General features: G+C 40.8%; 1 protein-coding gene across 6 annotated transcripts in view; it reads right to left on the reverse strand.

Annotated features, from left to right (window-relative positions):
• Positions 1-12246: 12246 nt before the first annotated feature.
• Positions 12247-24077, reverse strand: part of PPFIA3 (PPFI scaffold protein A3) — a 104849-nt gene continuing 93018 nt past the window's right edge. For all 6 annotated transcript variants that reach the window (XM_075280228.1, XM_075280227.1, XM_075280223.1 and 3 more), the window contains 6 exons: positions 23183-23280; positions 21169-21344; positions 19863-19931; positions 18049-18220; positions 15159-15232; positions 12247-14313 (listed from right to left, as the gene is read on the reverse strand). In XM_075280228.1, the coding sequence (XP_075136329.1) occupies positions 15174-15232; positions 18049-18220; positions 19863-19931; positions 21169-21344; positions 23183-23280 (574 nt within the window). In that variant the 3' untranslated portion in view covers positions 12247-14313; positions 15159-15173. The remainder of the gene's footprint in view (positions 14314-15158; positions 15233-18048; positions 18221-19862; positions 19932-21168; positions 21345-23182; positions 23281-24077) is intronic.

Below are 24077 nucleotides of genomic sequence, written 5' to 3' on the forward strand. Positions count from 1 at the left end.
CCCCTCATCAATTGTTCTAATTCACCACAATCCACTTACTCCTATAACCCGGCTCCTTTCTGGCTTATCTGTTACCATAATGTCTGCCTGACCCTTTCCACTCCTTCCTACTTTATATGCTCCCCCCCTCCCCCACACACACTAGAATTCTCTCCTCCAACACAGCAGGCTGTCTTCTATTCAGGTGAATGTGTGGAAAACAGCTTGTATCCCAGTGAAAAGTCAGATCAGAGCTCTAAGAACCCAAAACCTTCTTTTCTGCACCAAGACTTGAGCCATGCTTTTAACTCCTAAGCTCCCGCTGCCTTTCCTGTGTTGTACATGGCACAGGCAGTATTCCAGAAAATACAACCTTGGAGGTCCTTCCCTTCAGCTTGGAGCCTAGTTCTTCAAAATTATTCTTAAGGAACCTCCACCTACCAAGTATGCAGTCATTGGTACCCACCACCCTGACACCTGGAAGACAGCACACCATTCGGTTGAGGCGGTCCTGGCAACAAATTATTCTACCCAGTGAACGCCCTCTATTGTTGTGCATGACTGAGGCACTGACTTCCTAATTACATCATGGAAGTCAGATTTGCATATTCTTCCCGTCTACCCATTTTAGTAATTCTACAATCCCTTGTAACCACTAACTGGTCTATGGCATATTCTGTTTGGCTGAACCAAGTGTGCATACATATGAGAGTGCTGGGCAAGATGACTGTGGGCCAAATGATCATTCATCTCACAGTTATGTTATGTGTATGTAGGGTCACACATAGTGGGGCTTTAGTATTTGCAGTTTTTAGGCAATTACATAGGGCAGCATGCTATGTGGTAATATTTGTAGTAGTGTGTAAAATAATTATATTGATATACTGTGCACTGTACAGTGTAACATTGTCTAATATGATTGCTCTTTGCAATTACAGCTCTTTGGATTGATATTTTTAACTATAAATAGGTTTGTATATGTAAGGGAGCATTCACACTACCATCGGTGTCCGACAGGTAGTGTCCGCTCCTAGTGTCCGCACAAAATCTGTCGCGGACACTAGCTGTGTCCGTGACACCTGTCATTTATTTCAATGGGCATCGGGTGCGTTTCTTTGCACTCCGCGCCGTTCCTTCACTGTCCGCAAGTGAAGATGTCCGACATGCAGGGTTCTTCTGTCCGCTTGAGAAGTCGGACATCTTTACATGCGGACAGTGAAGGAAGGGCACGGAGTGCAAAAGAACGCACCCGATGCCCATTTAAATAAATGACAGGTGTCACGGACACAGCTAGTGTCAGCTCCTAATGTCCGTGCCAGATTTTGAGCGGACACTAGGAGTGGACACTACCCGTCGGACACCGACGGTAGTGTGAACGCCCCCTTACTTAAATAAAAGTTCTCTCTTATCTAGTAGACATAATACACTATTATTAGTCTTAGTAAATGCCCCAAACTGAGTTCATGTTTTAGGCTAAGGTCCCACGTAGCGGGGTGAAGCAAAAAAGTGCTGCATTTTTTCCCGCAGTGCTTTTCACAGAAAGTATCTGTTTCCATTATATCTATAGGGAAACCGTGGGCATTTCCGTAGGTATAATCGACATGCTGCGATTTCCAAAATCACTGCGGTTTTGGAAATTGCAGCGTGTCCACTGTGTGCATTTTTCTGCAACATGTGGGCGGCATTGCAGGGACTGTAAACCGTCACGTTGTATTACCATGGCCTTTACATCACATGGAGCCCCGGCCTTACACCATGTGGAGCCCTGGCCTTAGGGTCAGCTTAAAACTGAGAAAGAAAACATAGCAGTTCAACTTTTTGACACATATCTGCTGCTGGTTCTTATCTTTCACAATTGTTCAGATGTTGGACAGAAAATTGTATAAAGTCACATTTTAATCTTGTTGGGTTTGGGTTTGTACCATGGCATTTTTTTTTAATGTCAGTTGAGTTGATCACACATGAGGGGGGGGGGGATTGACTATTCCAGCTACTCCAGTTTTCTGATGTGGTACTTGTTTGGTGAATGACCCTTTTTATGCTATACCTGAAATCTACGCCAGTTCCTAATATGCTAATGAGGTGTTTGGTGCAATGGGGGCATCACTGTTGCTCTCACTGCTCCAAAAAACTATATCTCTGCTATGACTAACATGGCCAGGCAGAGTATGTTAGTTATAGCATGGAGGGAGGAATGGAGGGATTGGGCACTAGAATGCATAGCTCTTTGGTGCGTTAAGAGCAATAATGGCGCCCTTACTGCACCAATTGACATATCATGGAAAAACCTGCTATCTCAGTAACTGAGGCCCGCCTATCAAGCTTTTTATTCATGTGAACTCAGGCTATCTGATAGTGCTTATAGTTCAATAGTGACTGTTCTGGAGGCAGACTTCCTTGAAGATGCCGCAACGTCTGCATCTCACACCAGCGTGGAAATGTATTAAGAAATGTGTTAGGAAATGTCAGTCTTAATAATGGAAGTAATAAAAAAGCATAGTAAGACAAATTTTGATATGTGGAGTAGTTTATATAACTAGCTTCTTTTTTTCACTAGTCAAAAAATAATTTCTTTATTATAATGGAAGCAAAAGTTTCATGACCCAGAATCCACTGAGAATGCTTTATTGCAACTGAAATTTAGAATAATTACGAGATTAAAAAAAAAAAAAATAAAATAAAGAAATAAAATAAACAAGACCATGATAAATTTGTCACAACATTTTGTTAAACATTTTTTTTCCGGCACATCATTCATACAGAGTTTAATATTTTCTTGTTGCAAGACATTGGTAGAATGAAAACTACAAAAAAAAATTGGAAAAAAAATTAAATTAACCTTCCTCCACCAATAAAGTAAAAAAAGAAATTTAAAAAACATCTTTTTCACAATCTTGCCTTGCAACAGCTGTCCTTTTTTCTCTTTTTTTAAGAAATATTTTAACCATGCACAAAAAAAAAAAGAAAAAAACATTCCAAGATCATTTACACATATCAACACGACGTAAGATATACAAATAAATACAGCATTTATTATACAACTGGTGGCACCCCCAAGCCCTGCGGTAAGGGGCAACATTCCACAAGAGTTACTTGACTGCAATTATACAGAATCCCCACATATCCCCCCACCCCATATTTTCCAGGTCTATGAAAAGAACAAATGAACGGAAGTTCCTATAATTCAGGAGACACTTTTTTTTCCCAATATTTTTGATATTTTACAATAAAAGACTTAGGGGCAGGTGTCAAAATCGGAGGGAGGAATGTAAGAAGCCAGCACCTATACAACAGCATTGCAGTGCATCACTGTACCAAACCTTTATTGCGTGAATTGTGACGGCAGCAAGCTAAGAGGAGGTATTTGATATAGTGATGACAAGGGCGCGATTACGCTTCTGTACATTATCAAACGCCATTACTAGTTAGAACTTTGAAGCTGCCAGGCTTGAGCTATTGCAAACCACTTTTATAGTAGTAAACATAAACCTATTTCTGTAGTAGAGGACTTACTAAAGGGACAATAACACATAAGACATATAAATGGTTAAATATTATTCGACAGTATGTAATGTCAATGAAATGAGTGCAGATTAAAAACATGACCTTATACAATCTACATTTCCCCCCCTTCATAAACCTTGTAGAGTAATAGATAACCATTTTCATAAAAATTAAGAGATTAGAGAAAATATCCCCTTTTTTTTTTTTGCAGAAACAGCTTCACTCCAGCAGACTGTGTCTGGCATCACAGCTCAGTCCCATTCAAGTGAAAGGAACTGAGCTGCAGTAGAACCAGACAAAGCCCATAGACAAAACTGATCCAATGTTATCCAAAAAAAGGCAGACTCTACTTTTTCTAATCTCATAAAACCCTTTTGCTAGATCTGTTGTCTATTCATAGTTGTGGATGTACAAATAGACACAGTAGAGATAAGATATGAGGAGCTGTCTATGAGGTCCTTGTACTGCAGAGCTGCTTTAGTCGTGACTATTCCTGCTTATGACATGGATGGAACACTGTGTCACTAGTGGTTTTCTTTCCAGAAGTTTTTGAGAGCGGGAAATGGAGCCACATTTTACATTCTGGATTACAAGCACAATATCTAGACCTCATACTCAATCACCATATTTAGGGTATGTTCACATTGTGGATTCTGGGACTGATTTTGAGACAGATTCCACATCCAAATCAGCAACAGATTCTGCCTCACATTGTTTTGCTGAAAAAATAACTGCTCAATCTTTCTGCGTTTCTGTGGCCGATGCAGCGCTGAGTCTGAGGCCTGGTTCACACCTGTGTTGGGTATTCCGTTCAAGGAGTTCGCTTGGGGACCTCCCGAATGGAATACCGAAGGCATTAAAAAGCAGTGAGCAATGAAAGCACATGGACCCCATAGACTATAATGGGGTCCATGTGTTTTCCACACTAAACATGCAGAGAGAAAAGTACTTCATAAACTACTTTCCTCTCCGCATGATTTGTGCGGGCACCGCACAGAAAACACACAAACCCCATTATAGACTATGGGGTCTATGTGCTTTCATAAGCTCACCACTTGTCAATGTGTTCGGTATTCTGTACGGGGGTCCCCATGCAGACTTCCCAAACGGAATACTGAACGCAGAGGTGAACCAGGCCTGAGCGTGAGCCACCTCGCTGGATAGTCTCTAATCACTGTTGGAGGGCCGGAAAATGAAGAGGAATCGAAGCAGATGTCTGCCTCAAATTCCTCTTCATTTTCAGCCCCGTAAACAGCCCCTGAACACTATGGTCCATTTCATGTCACACCCAACTAAAATGCACGACAGCGTGACGTCCACATCAAACAGCTCCCCATATCTCAGTTTCCTGTACCCATGTAGATGTTACACTGCATTCACAGCTTTATACAACCTGTTCAACCACAAAAAGAGCCCTTCAAGAAGTACCCGAGATTACTGTAATGATACTAGTAGTCTGCCAATGAGAATGAGCAGGCAGCAGATAACCTAATACCTTATTTTTTTAATGACGTAAAAATGACACATTTTAGATCTTAACATAAATTGACAGGATTATCATAGTAAATGATTGCATTCCCATTCACATGGAAGACGCATCACAAACTATGGTAATCCTTTGGCATTTTTCTCCTAGGAGAATGATTTCCACAAAAAAAAAAAAATTATTTTCTAACTTTAAGACACAAGCATCATTACTAAACTGGAATACATTGTATATACAGATATGTGTAATTGTCCTTTTAACACTGCCATATCTACACATGGACACAATTTATACACAAGATAATGGTGCACACAAACATCTGACCAATGTAAGGCATTTCAACACGTTTGTGAAGATACAATCATTTCGAGAGAATATACAATGTTTCTGATTCTTTCCATGCCACTCTTCCCATAACCTTTGGCAGTTTTACTTAACTCCTTGTTAACATGAGTATAAATTTAGATTTGGCCCCTCTATGCAAAGCCCTTGTTGGTTTTTATATGTATTTTGCAGGTAATCGAGGCAGCCATTTTGTAGCTGATGTCAATAGGGCAGAGATGCAATACTAAATACAACCCATGGACAAAAATGTAGGAAAAAAGCAGACCCTTGAAGGATAAGATGCCATACCATCAACAGCTCCAGAAAATGGCTGCCTCTAGAATAGTATGGTTGAGCATCTAGATATGTGAAATGAGCTGTTCACCATTGGGGTAATCTTATTTTAGAACCGAAACATCGAAAGATGGCCTCATACAAATCGTCACATCACAATCTATGCAGTTTGGATCATGCTTTAGCACATGGAGAATAAAAAGAGGGTCATTTTCTCCTGTCCATGGGATGTGCCTAGTAAAACTTTTTTATTTTTGAAATCCTGGACAACCATTTAAAGCAAGTAAGGAAGATGCCTCCCAAACCAATAATATCGCTATGATGATATGATATATGATGTAACAATACTTTTTTTAATGGATATGCAATTCAGCCTGCACTGGGGGTGGTGGGGGTGGTCTGATGTGCCACATTTGCCTACTGACAGCTATGGCACAGGCAGACTGCTCGTGGCTGTCTGTAGGCAATTCTGGTAAATCAGGCTCCGCCTCCATTGCACTTGAGGATAATTTACATCCATAAACAAGTTGTGTCTCTTCATTGGATTGTGGCCACAAAGTTATGCTTCTACATGGAGCTATTACTGGTTAAGGATGCTTTTTGGATGCTTTACCCTTATCATAAATGAGATCTTCTAAAGCCAGCACAAGACATTGTTGGTTGGGATCCCAATGTGCCACAGTACTTGGCATGTAACCAATAATGTAACTGAATTTCCACTACAGCACTGTTTAGGAAGGACCAATGGCACCTTATTGTTCATGTGCAGCCCTTAAACATTAGTAACAAGGGTCAGGGATAGATAACACATGGAAGAAGAACATGATCCTGGAGTAAGGATACAATCCAGAATCATGTTACAAGTATATGAGCGCGACCATCATGGAGTAGTAACCATCACAATAAACTAAAGATGAAAGATGGAGAATTCACTATTTATCTTCCACGTGTTGTTACGGAGGTAATGTGGTTACAAAACTCAATTGCTAAGTGAACACTGGTGGGAAATTGGGGTATGAGATGCCTGGCTGATATAGGGTAAGACAGCTTCTACCACCCTACCACCTTTATATCCACTCTGTGTCCTGTATGAAGATGTGACACTCAACTCATTCATCTTTTTTTAGTTATCTACAGATGTAGCCATCTTCAACTTGACTCTGATAACTTGCTGCACTGGAATAACTCACAACAAAAGCATTGGGGCACATTTATTAAGCCACTCGCACCTTTTTTGGCGTAAATTTCACCTTTTTTTTGTCTTGTGGTTCATTAATGAAGCATTTACACCTTTTTTCCCCAGATATTATTTTGCCCTAGCCACTTTTGCTTTTTGTTTGGAAAGAGGGGTGAGGCCTAAATTGAGGCTTTTCATGCTGTATTTATGACTAGCGCCTTTTTAAAAAGAGTCAAAAAAGTGCAAAATGCACTCCAGTACGTGTAAAACAAAAAAAAAGCATTAAAAAGGGGCAATTACAAAAATTTTTTTTAGCAAAAAAGTGGCAAAGGGCAGATAGCTTATAAAGGCACATCTAAGCTAACACATATGTGCAACATTTAACAAGGATGTACACCGACATCATAAATAGACACCATGGTAAGCCTGAGGCCCCACATTGCAGAAACGGAGTTTTTTGTTGTTGCAGATTTTGTTGTTCATTTTTGAGCCAAAACCAGGAGTGGATCGAGGAGAAGTGAGAAATACAAGTCATTCCTATATATTTCCCATTCCTTTTGTAGCCACACTTGGCTTTGGCTCAAAAAAATGCCATCAAATCTGCAACAAAAAATGCTGTGTTTCCTCAACGTGGGGCCTCAGCCTAAAACTAGTCACAAAAAAGGCACACCTGCAAAAAATATGGCTAAAAAAGGGGCAAATGATAAAATAAAACCCATTGAGAGCAATGGAAAGAGTTGTGTATAAGTGAATAGACACTGTTTACTTAGCGCTTTAATAAGTCGTGTTAAACTTGACTACATCTGTACATACACTTAACCTTAAAAGCTACTTTCAAGACCATCAACAGCAAAAGAAACATTTGCAGATTGTCTGGAATCTGAAGATAATAGCAGCAATTGTATATTATAATACTACTGTATGTAATGTAAAATTCATTATTGGAATTGACAATATATTTAACCTTATAGTAAAAATAAAATACCTGTACTATACCCATAAGGACAGAAATGGGCAACTCTCTCTGGATGAAGCCTGCACAATATACAGAGGGCTGCTAAGAATATGCTATTTGCCAAGTGTCTGAATGTAACATCTGTGCATATATACTAGAACTGTGTGGCATAGTGTACCCTGAATCCAAATATAAAAGATATTTCCAGAGCAGCCTTAGGATTGATAACAAAACCGCTCGGCAATGCTACTTTCATAGACCGAGATAAAGGTTGTACGTAGGAGAAGACCACACTCCGGCCTATGAGCTGATGTCACAGGATGGGATCTGACGCCTGGATATGCCATGAAGCTGAATGCAACAAATCTAATAATGCACAGACTAATGTATGTGTAACTATTTTGTGAAGCTAATGGTATAACCATGTAGATTGCATTGACAGGTAGCTCCACCTAAAACCAGACATTACCAGTGAATTAGCTAGCAATACTTAGCATCTACCTAGTCAGGGATCAACTTTGTGAAAATCATCAATTTCTCATATCTCAGCTTCCTGAGCCAGAAGAAAATGTAGGTTCTATGCCTAGGGGTTACTGTTGTCACGCTAAAAGGTTTTCAGTGGAAATGACTGCACCATCCATGGATCTCACTTCTATTATAAGTCTGGGCCCCCACGTGGCATAATACCGCAGCGTTTTAAAGTCACAGCAAAGTGGATGGGATTCTAGCAAATCCCATCCTCACTGCGATAAAATACAGCAGCAGACACACTGTGATCTCCAAAACTGTTGCGGTTTTGGAAATTGCAGCATGTCATGTATACCAAATGAAACGCCGGTGGTTTCCCCATAGGTATATTTGAAGCAGAAAGTCCGCAGAGGAAACTTCTGCGAACTTTCTGTGCAAAGTGCTGCGGGACACCACGTTGTGCCTTATCCTCAAACCTATTTTCCAGAATGATGACCTGACACCCTGTATATATCAGCTGTTGCAACAGCCACCGGATTCGGGCAACCGCTGGTATATGGGCCGTGCATACAAACTGCTTCAAAAAATAGGAGCGGTGCAACAGCCTTATTCACTGTATAGAGGTGGTTCAGGCAAATGGGGGCTACTACAACAGCTCATCTCTGCGAGGCCCAGGACCTAGACCCCACAGATCACATACTGATGACCTGATGTCCAGTGGATAGGTTATCAGAATGAAAACTTAATTTAAGCTCTAGTAAGCAAACTACAAACTGCACTGCACAGCTTTATTTTTTAAGATGTAAGAAAATTTTCAGTAAAACTAAGCTTGGCCAAACTTTTTTTTTCTGTGCTTACTCATAGATAGCTGTTCCATATGTACCTGCCATTATCACAAGTCAGAACACAATAGTGATAAAGATATGCTGTGACCAACACAATGATATGGTCACAAAGTTTTGTAATGTGCCCAACCTCTTCATTTCATAGTAAATAGCTATGGCTAAAGCCAGGTTCACATGGCTTTTTTTTGGTCAGGAATTTGAAACAGAGGCCGCCTCAGTTTCCAGACCAAAAAACGGGTAGCTGCGACTGGATGCCGGTGCACTGCACTGGCATCCAGTTGCGCACTCCATTCCGGATTAGGCCCAAATGAATGGGCCTAGTTTGGAGTGTCTTCAGGTAGATTCGCAAGGCGACTCCGCCTGAAGAATGAGCATGTCGCATAAGCATGCCTGAAGAACTGACCGGCTCGCATTGATTTCAATGGGAGCCGTCTTTTTCCTCAGAATATTGAGGCAGATTCAGACTCAAAATCCTGACCAAATTACCCTGTGTGAACTCATCCTAAGTTAACCAATGTTGGTATGTATGCCAAGAAAAGCTCCTAGTGTACAGTACTGTACAAAAGTATTAGGCAGGTCGGAAAAACTGCTGTGGAGCAAGAATGCTTTCAAAAATAGAAGTGTTAATAATTTATTATTGTCAATTAATAAAATGAAAACTGAATAAACAAAAAAATCTAAATCAAATCTAGTATTTGGTGTGTCCACCCTTTGGAGGAGGAGTCTTTGGCCCGGTTCACATCTCCGTTCAGGAAGTCCGCTTGGGGATCCCTCGAATAGAAATCTATACGTATTGAAAAGCGGTTACCTTCAGGAAACCCACGGACTCCATAGACTCCCCGAACGGAAACCCGAACGCAGATGTGAATAGGGCTTTAGAAAAGATGATATGGTGCCCACAGAGTCCTGATCTCAACATCACCCAGTCTGAGATTACATAAAGAGACAGAAGGATTTGAGCAAGCCTATATCCACAGAAGATCTGTGCTTAGTTCTCCATGATGTTTGGAAGCGTACCTGGAAAAATTGCTTCTGTTTTATAAGCAAAGTGTGGTCACATCAATTATTGAGGTGATTTTGATTTCTCATTTATTCATTTACTTTGAATTACCACTTCTATTTTTGAAACCTTATTTTTTTTTTGCATTTTTCCAATTATTCACAAGGCTGTATTCACCAGGATGGCAGCCAAAAGATTGTACATATATATTGGCATACCTTTCTTTAACTGTACAAAAAAGTTGGTTATGCTTATCTATGCAGAGGCATCCTGCACAATAAAAAAAAAAAAAAAAGTATAGGTGAACAAGAGTAAATAAGCAACATATAACTATACAGTGGCATACATTTAAGCCTTTAGTTGGTCAATACTCCAGACATATCCATCTAAGGGAATTGATGCAGCCTAGCACAGCTGACCCCAAATTGATACTGATGATATTGATAACCTATTTATAGATTGTCCACTCCAATGAGCACTGCCGAAACAGTTGATCAGTGCAGGGTTCGGGTGTCGGACCCCACAGATCAGATACTGATGACCTATCCTGTATATGCTTTTTTATTGCAGATTTCGTTGTGTTTTTTCTTAGCCTAAGCCAGGAGTGGATTGAGAAACAGTACACTAAGGGCTCATTCACACGAGGGCGGTGGGGGTGGATTTTGACACAGAGAGTGACGCGGGGGCCCCACGGGACGTAAACGCTGCAATTTGCCTGCAGCGGAGACACTGTGGGAAAAATTGCAGCGTTTTACAGTGCAAGCAAAGGGGATGGGATTCACGTGAATCCCATGCCCACTTTGCGGAAGAAATCGCAGTACGGACACTCTGCGATTTGCAAAGCTGTTGCGGCTTTGCAAATCGCAGCATGTCAATTATATCTATATAAACGCCAGCGGCTTTCCCTTAGATATACTGTTAAGAGAAAGTCCACAGAGGAAAACTCTGTGAACTTTCTCTTAAAAGCGCTGCGGAAAGAACAGCAGTGCCTTCACTCCGCGGTTCTTTCCGTGGCGCTTTAGCGCTGCGATTACGGCCTGTGGGGCCTTAGCCTTAATTTCACTGAATTTGTAAGTCACATGTACAACAAGATGTAGTTGGTGTTAAAGATACTTTTAAAGTAGTGCTGTAATGGAGACTCATGTGATCTCAATTCACAAAAACTGATGGGATCCGTACTACAAATGGTATTTGACCAATGTGGGAAGTAAACCTAGCCCTGCTCAAATGACAAATAAAGAAAACCAATCCATTTTAATACCCAATCCTTTCCAGTACACAGGGACGAGTGAACAACCAGTGCAACAGAAGAGCTAAAATAAATTTACATGTTCAAACAATATACATAATAAAAAACAAGCAGAAATAAAAATATATCATGTACAACATATAATAAAATAATTATTTATACCAACATTCGAGAAAAGAAATAAATATACATCTATGGCTTTTCAACTTTTTGTTCTATGGTAAGAAATAAGCACAAATAACAGGAACAAAATAGCTTTAACCAATAAACGGATCATTTTTGTACTCCCATGTCTGATACCTCTGTATGATAAAATATGTTGATCAGGTTTTTCCCAAAATTAATATTGTACAGATCAATCACACTAATCCTATGTAATTTATTGGGGTTCCAGGAGCTTGGGGTCCCATAAAACCCGTAAATATAGGGTTGTGGTCCCTGTGCCATATATGCTAAAAACCTTTATCGCTGCAGTTAATGAAAGCTATGCAAACCTTGAGTATGAACCCATGAGCCAGGTCCACAATGACATGATATAAGTTTGTCAAACATGCATATTTAGAGAAAACCCCATCCATATTCATATCAAGAAAGAAATGCCCGCTCAGTGATTCTGTGTATATATCTGAAGCTTCCAAATGATTTTTTACTACTTCAAAGTTTTTATACTTTTTACAGCTAATCAAATATCAGCATCTACTCAACAGAAAGGCTAAACAATACATATCAGGGCCACTTAGTTTCCCCAGTTGTTATTTAACCATAAAAGCCTCATGAAAGACCAAAAATAATTTCCAAGCCATCTTACGATCGGATGCTATGTACTATGAATAGACATCATATTAATTTCACCTCTTATCAATGGGGTTCCAAGACAAAGTGGCCGGGGCATGTTAACCCCTTTCTGAATCCTGTAGTACTATGTGCCAGATGCTGTATCTCTATTTCCAGTACCTAAGAGACATGTCTAGAATATGGATTGTAGAGGAATTTCCCTTTCAGAACATGTATTGTGCCGAACAAGCTCCATGCTTACAGCTAGCCCCGATTACTAGCTCCAGTCTGATGGCCAAAGTGGAATTGTAAGTTTTTAACTACCAGAGAATAACCGTTTTTTGGGAAAAAAAAAACATAGGAAAGGCCCCAACATCTCATTGACAAGCAGCTGCCTTTCTAGAACATTTAATGGGTCAGCAAGGCACTTCCCAATAGAATATATTCCTCTCTTAAGACTCTGAAAGCTTTTGTATAATATCCCCCCAGGCAGTGCTATGATACGTAACTACAGACCTCTTACTGGAGTGATGGGATAAATGGCTCACCAGTGGTTTTCCTCCTATAAAGGTCTTACCACCGCTACTGAACACCATGGCCCTTGAGGCATCTCAACTGTATCTCACATCTGCCTGGAGCTTTTCTAAAATGCATAATCTCTTTTTCCATGGTTGCAGGCTACAGCTTGGTATTAGTAATATATTGATAATATGTCTACCATGGAGAGGTGATGAGGCTCAACCTCATTTGCCATCATAATTTCATTTCTATTTGGCACAGTCATGACACAAACAAAAAAAGACACGTGTTTAGGCAGTAACCATGAGCTATCTACTCATATTATGGAACACTGGCCATGTTCTTCTGCCTTTTGTCCTCTTCTGGGATTTCTGATTTGTTACATAAAATACCGGAGACAGTAGAAGAATGTGACATACTTGGTGAGAGATAAATACACTGTAATGTAACTTTTTGTCAATGTCCTCCTAAGAACTGATTAATGACTTAAGGCATTTGTCCACTTCAAGAGTGACCCAACAGAGCAGTCTGAGATATTTGAATTGATATGTTTTACACAATAAGGGAAAGGGTTAGCAGCAGCCGGTGGTTCTCCAGCTGTTGTAAAACCCGTTTTGACACCAGCTGAAGAACCAGAGCTTTTCTAGTGTGCTCTACGGTGAACCTGCCGTTTTACTGACCCGTTTGTAAATGGCACAGCGAATAATGAGGGCATTAGTTCCACAAAAACCTGTAATGTTGCCGATATGTTGAGCACTCACAGACCCACAAGATAGCATACAAGACGGAAAAAAAAACTCAATGTAACTGGCTCTTTTTCACCTGTAAACAAGAATCTGTAGACCCTACAAAAAAAGTAAAATTGCCAACTTCTACATACGTTCTTGAGTTTGTTTGGAGTACCAAAAGAAAAACTGCCGAGCTCTTCAGAACACGTGACTATGTTGTCTGGCAGTGAAAAATAAAAAAGCAAATAAATAATAATAAATAAAAAAACTATTTATGACAGTACGATTGAAAGCATTGCCATGCTCTATTGGCAATGTTGTGGCCACAAGAAGTTGGTAGGGCTTAATAAATGCAAAAAGCCTGGTGATGTTCTGGTGGTATCAGTTTTAGGTCCTCCTGCACCTGTCCATCCAGGGACATTTTCCATACAGTCTGAGATCCAACACATCGGGTAAAACATGGCTTTGTACTGAGTCTTCAGTCAAATTGGATTATTTTTTTTGAGTGGGAATGAACTGCAATCTGCATAGCATCAAGATGAACCCAACAGAAAACAAAACACAAAGTCTAAGTCACATATCAACTGTTCACCAATTTCCCCTTTGGTCCCACCCAAGCTTCTACATTTTAGTGAGTTTCTTCTTGAGCAAAACCTCCTCAATGCTGAAAGATTCTGCAACGACCCACCAGCACTCAACGGACTGGAAAAGAATTGAAATAATGAAGATGAGTTTCCAGTGCATGCTCCCTCCTTTCCGCTTGTAAGACGGATTATTTCCTGGATTCACAGACAGAACATGAGGTTGCGAAATGCCTTAAATGTTCTGCAGGGCTTCTCTGTGTTTCATTCACTTCGGTATTCCCCTACATGACACAGCAAGCAGCGTCCAGGTGTGCAGAAAGTGCCTTGGTTGGAGGGGTATGAGAATCAGATTGGCCAAGCCCCTTTGGCGAAGTGATTGAATGTCAAAAAAGTGCCCTCAGTGAACTTATTGCCCTAATAATGTTACCTGTGGATGAAAGCACAGACATGTAATGAACAGCACATCATCAATAACCCGTGTAGAACCATATATAAGGTTACCTACAACTAGCTGCATTCCAATGGGAGGGTTGATTATTCTGTAGCTTTAATAATAAGTATATATTGTTCTTCTACAGATAGAACACTATGGTTGGATGCAATTCCTTGATGCCTACAGAGGCTCTCTCTAGTGAATCCGACCAGTCCATGTATTACAAGGTCGATCACTTCTTTAAAAGACCATGACTAGGAGTACATCTTACTATATGTTTACTACAAGAATAACAGTTTATCACAAAGCCGGACCTGCACTAGCTGATCTTTAATTGTTGAGGACCAGGTCAGAAATACAACAGAAAATAGGGTAGACCCATCAGAAAACCTCCATGGCAGAAGCTACTTTTGGTAGTGGCGCTCCGCTCTGTTTAATAGAGTGGGGTCCGAGCAGAAGGCCTACACTTCTTCCATATGCCATAACAATTTGCAGACCTACAGACCCATCTGCCATTTATGACAGCCAGTAGCATATCTATAGTGTCATGAACACAACAGTCTATGTCTGCTGACAGGCCTGCAGGGCACCCACCTGCCACTCAAATTACTTCACAACTCTCCATATTGTTCTAGAAGATACATTATATTACAGTCTGTTTGGGAATTGCTGTTTATGCAGTTTTCTGATAAGCTTCATTTCACACTGCTCAGTTGGTAAACTCTTGGAGGCCGAAAGACGTAGTCTAAGAAGCTCTGCACAAGCTCCTCTACATCACAGTTCTAAGTTAAGAAGTTTTTACACCTTCTGAAACACCAACTCCCCCGTTCCCCACTCACCGCATGAAGACGGCATTAACAGGAATAGGTTCTGACTGAGACGTTGTCTGCTCGCTGGCTGCTGGAGGGACTTCCTGAAAATGCAGATGGGATTTATTTTAAGGTACCACATGATGTCGCCAAAACAATTTGATTCTAAATTCTACAGCCTGAAGATTTAGCGGATTGTATCTGAATATCCAAATAAGGTGATGGCGAAGTAGCGACAAATTTCACAACTTTAAATTCACAATAATTTTTTACTTTTGTATAAATAATATAGATTTTGTTTGGGTATCACAATACTGGAAAAACGAATGCTCAGCTGTGCAGGACAGGGGCGTACCTCTGACAACAGCTTCTATCCCAGGGAAAATGTATATCTACATGGTCAATCCTTCTATCAACTAACAACAGACACAAGGAAGACTGTGAGGCTACCCATAAACACACAACCATGTATGTATGGAAAAGTCCAATGAAATAGCTGTTACAGATATATAATCTGTAGGGTAAGTTTTAATTCTTTTCTCACTTTGCTGTACTGATATGCCGTAATAGTGAAATTTTGAGGGTCCGATTGCTAAGAACCTCACCGATCCACAGAGCAAAGTTTACAGTAGAGTCTCTTTATCTCCTATACAATTTAAAGAAGTCATCATGCATCTCAACCAAGATGGCGACCAGAACTCACTGCCAGGAGTCGTGGGGTCCCAGTCATATAACTTGCATGACTTAAAGGAAATGTGTCACCAAAGAAAATATTCTTTTATAAATGAAAATTACTGTTTATTAATTTTAGAATTTTGATAATTTTTATAGTTTTTTTTTGGTCACTTGTCAGGAAATACTAAAAATTATTATAATATTCATTACTATATCCCACTGATGGCCACTAGAGGAAGCATATATATTGTATAATATGCCAATGCATCACACGGGACACAGATGATTTCTAGTTGCTAAACCTCCTTTTTTCAAGCCAAAGTCAAGAGTGTCTTGAAAAGGAATGTAAAAGGCAATGACACCTGGAAACCTGAGGATGGCCACTTCACAGGCCATGTTATGACACATTCATCAGGCCCATGGGAGCTCAGTCTTATTTAAGTGAAAGGGGCTGAGTTGTGATAACAAGCTCTTCAATTGATGACCTAGTCTAAGAATGTGGCGGTTAAAGGGGTTGTGGTAAAAATTTATGTCATATCCGTAGAATAATACAATACAATATTCATAGTGCGTCACTTGAAGCGTATAAAAGAAGGCTTATGGGTTATATGTACTGTACTATAGCTAGAGCAATTCATATTATTTTTTTGGTGACACATTTCCTTAAGACTCCATGCACACAACCAATGTGGATATATTTGCAGCAGAATGCACTTATATGGCACTTGGAGTGACATCCGAGTGTATTCTGTGATGTATTTACCTCTAAGGGGGATTCTGAACCGATGACAGGGAACAGGATAAGATCTACTGTATGTTCATCGTAATGTAATGAACCATCGGGTGTTCGATTGGAGGAACATCATGCTGCGCACTTGGTTGTGTGCAATAGCCCTTAAATAGTGGCGTAACTACCGGGGTAGTAGGGGTAGCAGCTGCCACAGGGCCCGGGACATTAGGGGCCCTGCGACGGCCGCTACTGCTGCATTTTTTTTAATAGGCCGTTAATGGCTGGAGTTACTCCAGCCAGTAATGGGCCCTACTTCCTTACCGATCATGGCAGGGGCCGGGATCGGTAAGTGATGCCGCGAGCCCCACAAGCACTATTATACTTGGGGGTCTGATCGGAGGACAGGAGAGGTAAAGGGAACATAAAAAACAGTGTTGCTTACCTCTCCGCACTCCGGGCATGCTTCAGGCCTACTTGCGTGATATCACATGACTGGGACCTGCGTCCATATGCGTCGCAACGCAGGCCCCCCCAGTCATATGACGTTCCGGACGTCATTGAAGATGGCCGACAGCGGCAGAGAATGCAGCAAAGTCGGGAGATAGGGAAGTAACAGTGTTTTTTTATGTTTTTATCCCCCCTGGGTCTCCGATTATTATACTCTGGGGTCTGAAAAGACCCCAGAGTATAATAATTGTTCATGGGTGTCCACAATGGAGCATGATACTGTGTGTTAGGGTCACTACGGGGAACAATACTGGGTGCAGGGGCCACTATGGGGCATAACACTGTATGCAGGGGCCACTATGGGGCATAATACTGTGTGCGGGGGCCAATATGGAGAATAATACTGTGTGCAGGGGACACTGTGGTGCATTACAGTGTGAAATGTGTGTGTGTGTGTGTGTGTGTGTGTGTGTGTGTGGGGGGGTTCAGTTGGTCGAGGTCTTTGGCGTCGGTTGGGGGCATGTCAAAAGCTCACCGCGGGGCCCAGTCATTTCTAGCTACGCCACAGGCCTTAAATACAATACTTAATACAAGGTTTAATTTAGCATTTTTATTTTAAAAATCTGTCTGTTCATAAGATATGACCTCTGGAAGATTATGTGTAAACCAGCCCTGGGTGGGAAGCTTTTGTTTTTGTCACTTGGTGAATAATAGCTGATCTACATACAACTTACCAGAGGTAAGGAAAGATTTTAAAAATAAAAACTCAGTATTTATGGGAGGCACTTAGAGCATTAAATGATGCATAAGATTCAGTATTTTGTATTTGGTGACAGATCCCCCTTAAGAGTGTATGAACAAGAACTCTGTTTGTTAAATCCAGAAGAAGTGTACTGCTATCCTTATATTGGTTGTAAGGATTTGGAGCCCCTGTCACCTGTTGTGCAAGGGTAAGTGTTTTTTTTAGTGTATTGTTGCATTTGTTACATTAGAGAAAATTGAATAAATAAAGAATTAAAAAAAAACTAAAAAAGTGTTCCATGGAATAACACTTCACTATAACTCTACCTTCAGACTGCATCTTCCGTAGCTGCACAGCGGGTGAGGTAATGGAGGAGACAGCGGCAGTTCGGAAGTTTGCCGGCAACATTTCGGCCGAGTCTGGACTAACTCCTCGGAGATCCTTCTCACGGAACATCTTTCTCCAAGAGGGAGATCGGCTGAATGTCTTGGCACTATCCTAAAATTGATGAAAATCACAAAGGAAAATAAGTGAGGGTCATGAGGGAGGTGTCTGACCCTGAAACCATGTAATGTTGAATACTCAGCACTCTCCAAGATGCCATACTTAGTGCCATACTACTATAATAGTAGTATGGCATTAAGGAAGTATCAATTAAAGCGGCTATTCGCTTTTTTTGACATTTTAGTCTCTACTGTACCTTATTCACAGAGTTACAAAAGAATGCCTTAAACCTTGTATGAGCACATATAGCTATAGTACTGGAAATGTCAGGCCTTGTATATGCGAAGGCCTGAATACATGGGGACATAGTGCCCAAATCAAGGAAAACCCCTTTAAAGAACCCTCTTGTTTTAAAACGTACCTCCAGTTATAAACAACTTTTCATCAATAAATAAATAGTACAGGTTAATATAAGAATAACTCCAATAATTGTTGATGTTACACTATCCTATTCCTTACTTTTTTTTAACACTTCTAGGTTGTAGATAAGAAGCTCCCACTGCACAGTATGTGGCAATAAATCAATTAATCAGCCAGCAGAGCTGTATATATGAAGCTGAATACTGATATAACGTATGAGGAGGAGGGGACCTGCTTTGGAAACAGATCTCCTTAATGAGATATATTACAAAGTTTCTAGTATTTACATGCACCTCTCATTTATTTAAAAGTTGCTTATAACTGTAAATACGCTTTAAAGATTTATTCCCATGAAGCAATAATGATACATGTTTCTAAAGTCATTATATATATTTCTAGGAATTATTGTTGGCTGAATCAGTGTTTTGCCAAAATCTATCTAAGATGTATGGCAAAGTTTCGGCTTTTTCCCTGTATAGTTGCATATCTGATCACCCAGCTGTGCAGGTAACAGAAATACAGTACGGCTCTAGTTATAGCACCAAGACTGTGACATAGTCTCCTACACAATGATGACCACCCAACAGAATATGACAGCCAGCTTCATGTCTACAAACCACATACTCTACTTTTGCTACCAGTTGCAGGATTTCTCCTACCTGTATTAATATTGTCGGTGCCCTTTTACTCTGAATAGAAATGATTTCAATGAAAACCTATTACATAACAACTATTTAAGCAATAATATATTCTTTACATTGTTATTTAAAAAGAATAAGGTCAATCATCACTTGTCAGTGATTTAAGACACAGATGCAGAATTTATACAGATAATGGGTAAAGTGACATGAACTTCCTTCTGGATTTAAGAGGTTAATCCCCGCAGTTCTTCAGTGACATTCAGGGCAACTTCTACAGGGCATAATCTCCATTCTGCTCACTCAAGTCACACGCGATGGGTCACTGTTCAAAGTGTGCTCAGCCATCCATGAAAGTGACTCAAAGTATATCCCCTGCAGGCATCACCACCGTACTGAGGGCTTGGCACATAACTGCAGAGAAACATTCTGCCTTATACACCTTCTCTTGTATCGCTTTCCACAATATCTAATATCCAGCATGCACTGTATTTCATAAGCTTACTAAATGTTGTTTTGCTGCCATTGTACTATGAAGGCATATTCTCCTGCTGGTATATATACTATAACATTGTGTGGCGCATCACATTTGGCATGGTGTTTATATTTGGAGTGAGTGTGTATTTGTAGTAGCTGACCTCATCGAGTCGCCGCTCCGTGCCCATGGTAATGAGATTGCTGTACTCCTTTTCCAGCACTTGCCGAGCCTAACAACAAAAGACAACACATCAGTAGGGCCACCCAGAGGAGGGAGTGGGGGGAAAGTACGCCTGAATAAAGACTTCTCTGTCAAACCTCAGACAATAGAGTAGACAGAAGATGTGCTCAGAGATGTACACTCCATAAATAATAAACATTAAGTGGTTAGACACCAAGCCCAATTGAAGAGCATGGGCATCACCCCAAAGGACCAGTGCAAAAAGTACAGATTGCGTTTGCCTCTGTGGTATAGAGAGATTGATATTGTAGCCTCTGCATCAGACAAATCCAACACAACTACAAGGTCATGCAAATATGGTAAAGAACATTTACCCTAAAATCAGGAACATACCCTGTGAATATATGTCTGCCAGCTACTCTGTGGCTCTTATAGTTTTATTCATTAATGGAAATGCTCTATGACGGCTGAAGGATGGCATTACCACTTCTCAACTTTCACTAAACCCTAAATGGGTACAGTTATACACCCCACCCCTATACTTTAATTTATTTTTTTTTTTGTTAAAGAGGTTTGTCTCATCCGTGACAAACCCATTATGAGAGACGACTCTGGTTGTAGCTCCTGAGACAGCTGGCAAACAGATTGCTATGGATTGCTCATTACCCTTACAGAGGAAATCTAGTATTTCATGCAGTCATCCAAATGTGATACATAGATGCATCAGGTCTCGAGCATTCTGCTTTATCTCATAGATGGCCGTCTGAGCTGGGGACCCCCTCCCTATGATAAATATAGAACATATGCAAAGGAGCTGCCACATCTCCACAGCCTCTTTAATGGTGACTCAAAGTCTTTTTTGATATAGGTGGTTACCTGTATATTCTTCTCCGTCATAGCGAAGTCAAAATATGATATCATGAGGGTCTGTGAACTTTCCGCAGCCTCACTATTATAGATATCCTATATAAATCTAAGTTTATTGACAACTAGAGATGAGCGAACACTGTTCGGATCAGCCGATCCGAACAGCACGCTCCCATAGAAATGAATGGAAGCACCTGTGACGCCGGCCGGCAAAGTCAGCGTCACAGGTGCTTCCATTCATTTCTATGGGAGCGTGCTGTTCGGATCAGCTGATCCGAACAGTGTTCGCTCATCTCTATTGACAACCCCTCTCCCCACATGACAAATACAATTTTACATTCATATACAACAAAATTAAATAAGAATTCATATATGTTACTTTGATTTGCACTAGTTAGATCACTAGTTAAGAGACTGACCTGTGTGTTCTGTGTCGGGATCTGTAGCAGCAATGCCAGGTCATTACAGTCAAATGTGTCATCTAATGCAATGAGGGCTCCATGGACTCCGCTCTCATGCAAATTATTGGCATACTCCTTCAGCCCCAAAGACTGCACCCAGCACATTACCCGTTCATTGGACCAGACCATAACATCTGTAAAAGAGCAGAGACATATATAAATAATATACTTCTTCCATTCACAGCTGTACACCCGTGATAATGTTGGTAAAAATTGTATATTTAGATACCATTAGTAGAAGAATATGACTGAACTAGGTGTCAGTGATAAGGGGAGAATCTATAGAGGGTCAAAGACTGAAATCAGACATGTGTCCTGGTCTATTAGAGACTAACGGATGATTGGAGAGCAGGTCCTATCCTCATCTGTGCCATCAGAATGGAAAAGATCCTAAGCCCCCACAGACGTGAATGCATAATGGAATACACTTGGATGGCACTCTGCGTGTCATCCGAGTGCATACCGCTGCAAACTTGTCCCCACATTGGTTGCACACTTGGTTGTTATACACTCCAAATCCCTAAGGCCCCATAAGACACCATTACAATTATAGATGACATATACACAAACACATTGGCACTAGGCCCCAGGCACTTCAAGTTAAGGCTCTACCAGTAGCGTTACCTGAAACTTCAGACAAAGTCTTCAGACCCCAGAATATAACAGGTTGAGGCCCAAGGCAGATGTAAAAAATACAAACATTTGTTCTCTCCCAGGCTCTACTGTGACGTCATGCACCCAAAGTCATCGCTCAGTCACCAAAGGTTGTCTATCCACAACAACACTTAGGGTATTTTCACACGGCGGAAACCTTTTCCGCCGTGTGACTTCTCCGCGTGGCTAACCGCAACGGGATGCTAATGGAATGCATCGGCATCCCGCTCCTGATTAGGCCCAAATAAATGAGCCTAAGCAGGAGTGTGTCTCAATCCGAGGATGCCGCAGCTGAATCTGTGGGAAGACAGCTGAAAAAAAATCGCTAGTGGGAAAAAACAAGCAACGGACTTCCATTGAAATGAATGGGAGGCCTTTTTGCAGGTGTATTTTGAGGCGGATTCCGTGTGAAAATCCGCCTGCAAAAAACTCCATGTGAACATACTCTTAAGAGTTATCAAAGAAACAAGGCCAGCAATGCGCCTTCACTGAGAATTTTCTTTTTACTAAAAGCACTGGGATTTGCAGGGTGTCACAGGTAGCTCAGCAATGTGGATGCCACAAAGTAAATGAAACGTATGACCTACTAAATTATAAGGCAATCTATGTCTTTAGTCTAAGGTCAGATTGTGTTCTTGTATCTAATGGCCATAATACTTTCTATCAGGGAATGTAAGGATATTTTTGTTACAGATATCAAAAATGAAAATCAACTTTTCACTGAGATTTCCATAAATGGGACCCTGCAAGCAAGAGTACTACACTCATATATAATGACATTTGGAAGCTCCTCATATATGAAGATGCTTAGTATGGGTAGAGTAAGACATAGCCAAACACCTCCGGCAGAGGTTTATCTTGAGGGAAAACAAAAGGATTGGATTTTGATCCATGCTCAATCCTTCCTTCGCCTAACATCATTCTGTTCAGGAAAAATTGCTAGATCTCCATACACATTAGAATTAGACAGTTGGCCTAACCTATCGGGCCTTCAGCATAAAGGGTTCTTTCCTGAGGTCACATCAATTTTCCAGTTTTGCATTCAGCTTTTCACCGCTCCACTTTCCAAAAGTCAGAACTTTTTAAATATTCTGTTCAGAGAGCCCATGTCAGGGCTTTTCATGTTTCCAATGCGCTGCTGTTATCTAGGGGCTTCGGTTGCAATTCACGAAGGCATCTAAAGGGTTAACAGCCATGCCGGGTATACCAAATAAGCTGAGCCCTCTCCATACTACATTAACAATAACATGACTTACAGGTACATCATTTGTTCCTAAGGGGTTTATCACTATTAGTGTGTTCATGATGATACACTTACCTTTAAGTTGGTTTTGGCTTTCTTCTCTTCTCCTTTCTAGTTCCTTACGGTCATAGTTCAGTCTCTTCAGGCACATGATACCATAATGAAGGCTAACCCTAACAACATAATTGAAACATAAAGTGGTTTGATTTTTTTTTTTTTATTAAGAAACCTCTACGTTAGGTAAAAAAAACATGAGTATAGCTTAAAAGGGCCTTGTGCCCTGGACATGCCCTGACTCTATGTTTATTAGGTCATATAGACATCTTAGGCTGCCTTCACACGGAGTAACGCCGGGCTTGTAAAAATCCTCATTCACAGCCGTACACGTGAGTGCTGCGGAAGGCTCCCGAACACTTCCCATTCACTTCAATGGGAGCGCTCGTAAAGCCGGCGTTACGAGCGCTTACATTGAAGTGAATGGGAAGTGTTTGGGAGCCTTCTGCAGCGCTCGCGTGTACGGCTGTGAATGAGGATTTTAACAAGCCCGGCGTTACTCCGTGTGAAGGCAGCCTTAGAGGGGATTCCACTACACAGTATCCTGTTCTACTATCCAGAATGGAAAGCCACCACGGAGAGCAGCTCTTGCTTTGGTGGACTATGTAAGCTTAGTTAGGTTAAGGTAGAAATTCCCATCCTTCTTACAAGGGAACCCTTAAAAATATTTCTACTTTTGGGGAACCCTTAATGCCATTCCTGCCTCTAAGAATGTTGGTGTAAGGGTGAATTAAACAATTATTCTTGGCTTGGGTGTTTACTACTTGACAAAGCCTCTTGATGCAAAGCAGATTGAAAAGGTACCATCACTAATATAAAAGTGACACATGATGCAACACTGAGTGTTGCAGTGTTCTGGGGAACCCCTGGAAAGTCTTGTTGGTTAGCATCACTCAGTTTAGCTTTGACACCTAGG

Source organism: Leptodactylus fuscus, chromosome 6 (assembly GCF_031893055.1).
Source record: "Leptodactylus fuscus isolate aLepFus1 chromosome 6, aLepFus1.hap2, whole genome shotgun sequence".
Taxonomy (NCBI): domain Eukaryota; kingdom Metazoa; phylum Chordata; class Amphibia; order Anura; family Leptodactylidae; genus Leptodactylus; species Leptodactylus fuscus.